Source organism: Orcinus orca, chromosome 1 (genome assembly GCF_937001465.1).
Source record: "Orcinus orca chromosome 1, mOrcOrc1.1, whole genome shotgun sequence".
In the NCBI taxonomy this organism is placed as follows: domain Eukaryota; kingdom Metazoa; phylum Chordata; class Mammalia; order Artiodactyla; family Delphinidae; genus Orcinus; species Orcinus orca.
Genome location: NC_064559.1, coordinates 195986509 through 195992508, shown reverse-complemented (window position 1 = coordinate 195992508; position 6000 = coordinate 195986509). Strand labels below are relative to the sequence as shown.

At 59.7% G+C, this 6000-nt stretch overlaps 1 protein-coding gene across 17 annotated transcripts in view; it reads right to left on the bottom strand.

Moving 5' to 3' along the window:
* Window positions 1-286: 286 nt before the first annotated feature.
* Window positions 287-6000, bottom strand: part of HSPG2 (heparan sulfate proteoglycan 2) — a 102554-nt gene continuing 96840 nt past the window's right edge. For all 17 annotated transcript variants that reach the window (XM_033433206.2, XM_033433213.2, XM_033433216.2 and 14 more), the window contains 10 exons: window positions 5548-5792; window positions 5033-5204; window positions 4816-4938; window positions 4673-4729; window positions 2834-2909; window positions 2673-2751; window positions 2476-2546; window positions 2193-2276; window positions 1680-1783; window positions 287-1525 (listed from right to left, as the gene is read on the bottom strand). In XM_033433206.2, coding sequence (XP_033289097.2) covers window positions 1353-1525; window positions 1680-1783; window positions 2193-2276; window positions 2476-2546; window positions 2673-2751; window positions 2834-2909; window positions 4673-4729; window positions 4816-4938; window positions 5033-5204; window positions 5548-5792 — 1184 coding nt within the window. In that variant the 3' untranslated portion in view covers window positions 287-1352. The remainder of the gene's footprint in view (window positions 1526-1679; window positions 1784-2192; window positions 2277-2475; window positions 2547-2672; window positions 2752-2833; window positions 2910-4672; window positions 4730-4815; window positions 4939-5032; window positions 5205-5547; window positions 5793-6000) is intronic.

Sequence of the window (6000 nt, the reverse complement as noted above, 5' to 3'; positions counted from 1 at the left end):
ACCTTGGGCAGATCATATAACCCTCCGAGACTCAGTCTGCCCCTCTGGAAAATGGGATGATTCCTGCCTCACAGGGTCATGGTGAAGGCCACAGGAGGCAGCTGACCCTGCAACTTGCATGGTGACTGGCACTCGGCTGGATCAGTGAAGGGCAGGGAGTAGGGGCCTCGCTCCCCTGAAGCTGCCTTGCTTCACGCCCGGACCTCACTTGCCCTGCTTTGCCCCATCCTGGCCCACCCTCAGGTACCATGAGTCCAGTGGTAGTCAAAGACACAGGAGACAGCCCTGGCGGGGATAGCACCGTTTATTAAGAAAGATCAAGATAAAGACCACAGGAGGGTCCCTTCTAGGACACAGAGGCCAGGCGTCCCGGACCCACCTCTGGGGGTTGCTGGTGGGGAGGGCGCTTGCCCCCAGTTGGGCCCTGGGGCTCCCACAGATGGGGCAGGGCTGTCACGCCCCCTTCCTGTCCCTCCCAGTCATGAGTCCCGGCTCCCCTACCCAAGGCATTAACTCTTTCTGACCACCAATGCTCTCCTCCCCCCATGTGCCCTGGGCCTTCACTTCCAGATCAGTGGGGGGACGTGGCCTGGTGCAGGCAGGGAGACACTCTCAGTGCTGGGCTCTGCCTGTAGCAGCTCCTGGTAAGAGTTGAGGTGGGCTTTCCCTTGCAGCCCCTCAGAGCAGGGGCCCTGGGCTAGGTGTGGGGTGGGAGGGATGCAGGCCAGGAGGGCTTGGTGGGAGGGGGGAGGCTGCCAGGGGCCGGTGGCCTGGCTGGCTAGGCGGAGGTGGAGGGGTGCTGGGACATGGGCTGGCAGGGCTGGGGGCTGCCTGCCCAGGGGTGAGCTGCCTTTTGCACCACAGTTAGCACTAAAGAGCTTTCCCAACCCGGAGGAGGGTGGCGAAGGCCACTGCCACGCCCTCTGCTCCGGGTAGCTGGTGAGGCTCCGGGTAGCTGGTGAGGCTCCAGGCTGGAAGCCGAGTTTGGCTCCTGTAGAAATGAGGGCTGCCCAAGGGCTGAAGAAACGGGCAGCCCAGCACTACCTCGGGGGGCCCTGTTGGTGGGGGCAGTTCTGAGCCTGCTCAGCCACCGTGCCCGACCCCAAGTCCTGGTGACCCTTTGAGGCACCTGCTCCCATGCAACCCGCCCTGCCCTGCAGCCTGTGGCTTTGCCCAGGTGTGTCTGTGTGGGGTGGCGTGCCCACCCTCCAGTCCAGCCCAGGGCAGTAGCAGCAAAGCGTGGCATCGCCTCCGTTTCTTACAAAATATTCATAATAATAATATTAATAATAATATAGTCGACGCTGCGGGGCTGGGGCGCTGCCCGGGAGTCCGTGTGGGGCAGGCAGTGCCTACGAGGGGCAGGGGCGCGTGTTGGCCCCCGCCTGGGCGCGGTGCTGCAGGTCCAGTGGCTGTGGAGGCGGGGTGCCAGGCCGGGCAGAGTGCAGCACCAGGTTCTTGATACAGCCCGTGATGCCCGAGGAGAACCTGCCCCCGGTCAGCACCGCCACGTCGGGGGCTCCACCTGCAGGGAAGGGAGAGGGCAGGGCCTGTCAGCTCCAGGAGGTGGGGGGAGGAAGGCCCCGTGCTCTACCTCTGCCGGAGCCCCTCCCCTGCTGGCCCTCCCCGACCTGGAGGAGTGGCCCCAGGCCTGCACAAGGCCCAAGCTCAAGACTTACCGACGTAGATGCTGCCCTTGGTGTTGACTGCCACGTTAGGGCCTGGGGACTGGCCGCTGACCAGCTCCTCTCCGTCCACCTGGATGGAGCCTCTCCGGCCCTCTCTGCAGTGAAACGGGGTCAGGCCCCTCACCACCGATCCCCCGTCCTTCTCAACCCAGTGAGAGCCCCCTCCCTTTGCTACAGAGACTCCAGTCAGAGCAGCGTGACCCCGCTCCCTGAGTTCTTTCTTGCCCCCTCCCTCCGCTGGATGAGAGATCTGGTCCCACAAACACAACTTCCTAGCACCCCACCCAGGCTTCAGCCAGCCCCTAGGGTGCTTGTGCGCCCGCCCCATGGAGTTCTGTCCTGCCCTGGAAGTCTGTGCTCCAGCTGGCGGGCTCTCCCCTGACCCTGGCTTCACGTTCTGTCTCCCCAGAGCTCAATGCCTGCCTCCCTGCGCATGATGGGGGGCGTCCTGTCCCAGTCCAGGACTCCGGGCCCTTCGCCCTAGTGCCCGGGGGGCTCCCTTACCGCAGTGCCATCACCCGATGCCACTCGCCATCGTTGATGGGGTCCTCAGAGACAAGGCGGGCCTCCCCACTGCCCAGCTGGTAGCTGCAGTCACACAGGCCCAAGAGGGTGTGAGCAGGGGGCAGGACTGGAGGGGGTGTGGGACGGTGGTGGTGGTGTGCAGCTGGGGCACTGGGCGCTGCAGCTTCTTGCTGGGGGGGCCATGGGGCTGACCGGAGGGGAAGCCACTGAAGGGTAAGGGGGCTGAGGGAAGGGAGAGGAAGGGTCGGGTGCCAGGACCCACCTGAAGACAAGGTGCCCATCCTGAAGCCCAAGACTGATGAAGTCCTTGCCTCGGCCGGACTCTCCCACCTCCTGCCAGAGAAGCACAGGGTTCCTGGGGGCTACCGACAGCTGTGGCCTCCTCCTTCCTCTCTCCCACTCCTGTGGCCACCAGGGGGCTGGGAACCCTGAGATCCTGGGTGGGACGTCCATACTTACCACGCCCTGCCAGAGCAGGAGGCCGCTGGCCGTGCTGGTCTGAACCTCCAGCTCGATGGTCTCGGGCACCTCAGGGTGACTGCGGTGCAGGGGAAGTGGGTGAGAGGGCAGAAGCCCCAGATTCCCGTCCCCCACCCTGGGCCCACAGACTCTCTTCTCACCTCCTGGAGAAGATGCGGCCAGGGAGGGCGAGGAAGCCGTCATCGTAGAAGTAGGCTCCGTACTGCCCGGGGGCATCTGTCGGGGGAGTGGGGGCGATGCTGGGACACCTGCTCACCCGCATGGAGTATCCATCCCGCATCGGTGCCCTTGACCCCCACCTCCACCCCGACCTGTACTACTGCAGGGCTCTGAACCTGCAGTCCCTGGAGACCCAAGGGGGCTGGGGGCAGAATTCAGAGGCCTGTGAACTTGGCTTGGAAAACATTATAGTCCTAGCCTTGCTCTCTTCTCCCTGAAGGTTAGCAGTTCCTTTAGTTACGCAGGTAGGCAACACACTGAGGAGGAGCAGGGCCTGTGACTCAGTCACCAGTGGAAGATTCCCTTATTGCATTACAGTTGCTGCAAATATTTCAAAACATTGTTTATGCTTATTGCAATTGTGGTAGCTGTTGGGACTAACGACCCTAACCCTAACCCTAACGCTAGATCTTGTATTTAATGCGTTAATAGAGATGCAAACAACTTCAAATATTTTGATAACCTTCTTTCAGAACAATTGATTCCCTTTGAAATCCTATGTATTTCATTCTATGCAGTCAGTAGGGTCCAGGTAGGTGATCAACCATCTCTATTTGCCGGGTCCTGTCCTGGTTTTAGCTCTGAAAGTCCCACATCCCCAGAAGCTCCTCAGTCCTGAGCAAACTGGGGCAGCTGGTCATCTAGGTCAGTGGCACATAAACGGCTCTGAACCTTTGTACTCCCTCCATCTTAGAGACGGGAAGACAGGTTCAGGGATGAGTGACTTGCCTAGGAAGTGGGAAGCCTGGATGGCAACCCAGACCTTTCCGCTGCATCGTCCACACTGTGTGTGTGGCTATAACATCCCCAACCCTACCTGCTCAAAGCCATCCCACACCAGTGCTGGCCCCTGGGGCCTGGCAGCTACCAGGGTAGGCGACACTTCGCCACCCTCCACCAACTGATGAAGTTAGCAGCTAACAGTTACCAAGCACCTACTATCTGCCGGTCACCATGCAGGAAGTTTCACATCCAGCTACAAACATAATTTTTAACTGGATCCTTGTGACAACCCTATGTCTTTGCTATAATATTAACAAAAGCTAACATTCTGTGCCCACTCTGGACCAGACATTGTTCTAAGCATTTAAAATACATTAAAGAATTTTACTCTCACACAAAATTTTATCCAAAGCCTTGTGGAAGGATGTTACTTCTTTCTATTTTATACGTGAGGAAACTGAGGCACAGAGAGGTTAAGTGAGTCACCCAAGTCACACAGCTAGTAAGTGGAAGAGCTAGGATTTGAATCCAGGCTCTTATCCACTATGCCACTACCTCTCCTGTTATATTAGCGATAAATAAGGTATGTATCTATAACGCAGTTAGCACAGGGCCTGTAAATGTTCAATAAGTATTCATTTTTACAAATCATTATCATTGCTTTTAAACAGATTGTGGAATCCTTGAGAATAAGGGTCCTGCCTTACGCATCTTGTATTTACTGCTCCCAGGGCAAGGATGGGCACACATACATGTCTGTTGCTGGAATGCACGAATACAGAGGAGGGTACAGAAGTGAAAGTGGTTCAAAGGCCTGCCCAAAGTCACTAGGCAGTGAGCATAGGGCAGGACCCAGCTCTGTGCGGCTGTGCTCTTCTTATTCTGTCTCTCTGCGCCCAAGGAGCCTCTCACCTGGGCTTGTTTTGTTCAGAGACCAAGATGGAGGGGTGGGGTCATTGGAAGAGGGGCTGAGAGACCCAAGGCCTGGGAGGGACAAGCCTGCTCAGCTCCTCTGGCTGGTCACGGCAAGTACGTACCGTTGCCCCCACTGCCTTCAAGATGCCAGTCGGACTCCGCTATGCCATGTGCAGAGCCTGTGGGGAGACGCAGGGTCCAGTCGGTGGGCTGTGTCAGGCCCCAGCGCCCCAAGGGGGAGGTGGAGAGAAGCTGGGGCAGTTACCTTGTTGGCAGCGAGGGCCAGAGAAGCCGGGGGGACAGAGGCAGCGGGTGCCCTGGCAGGTACCCCCATGCAGACAGGGCTCACGGAGCTGGCAGGGGTTCTCCTCGTGCTCACAGAGGTCTCCTGTGGGCCAGGGAAGAGACGAGTGGGCATGGGCTGGAGCGGCCACTGACCACCCCCCACCCCTCCCTCCCAGTGCCTGGCCGGGCTCCCTCGCCTTTGAAGCCGTCTCGACACAGGCACTGGAACTCGTATTCGCCGGTGGGCATGCACGTGGCGCCACTGCGGCAAGGCTGGCGCTCACACGGGGAGCTGTCGTAGCACTGCCCGACGCCCCGGCTGCCCAGGAAACTGTAGGTGAGGTCCAGCCGCTTTCCATTCACTGACACCTGTGGGCATAGGGACACCAAGGGACTCGAAGAAGGCAGGAGGCTGAAGCATGGGTGTACCAGCAGAGAGAAGACTGCAGCAGAGGGGAGCTGGGAACCCAGGCTGGAACTTGAGCATAACGTGGGTTTCTGGGGTCGGGGGGGAGGACCAAAGTCGAGGGTCTACTGTGTGCCAGGAGCATCCATGAGTGTAGTCCCTCCTCACCACAACCTTCAAAGCAGGTGTAATTATCCCCATTTTACAGAGGAGGAATCTGAGGCTCTGATCCCAAGCGCCTTGGGCTGGCTGCAGGCGGAGGGAAATCACCCCGCCCTCCCCGCTTGCCGTCTGGAAGTCGCTCACCTCGCCCACGCAGCCGCGGAAGTGAGCGCTCATGTTGGTGGCCAGGGGCAGCTGCAAGGACGGCTCCACACCACCCAGGTAGAGCAGGGTGTGCAGGTTGAGGCCCTGGCTCTTGCCGGGTGAGGAGCGCAGCACAGGGCGCCCGCCGTTCACGCGCAGGCTGCCGTCCTTGTTGAGACGCTCTGCGGATATGCGATGCCAGCGGCCCAGGGCCAGGGGCTCGGAGCTCCGCAGAACGGCCAGCCCTGGGGAGGATGCTGGCAGGGTTGGCACATGGATGGCCCTCTGCCCTGTCCCACCCCCTACAGGAACTTGAGCAGACAGGGAACCTCCTTCAGCCTCCCAGTGTCCCAGAGGAACCCGAGAGGTCTAGAGACTTGCTTCAGGTCACACGGAGAGAGGAACGCGAAGAACAGGGGACTCCGGTTGGTCTGACTTCAGAATTTATTCCTC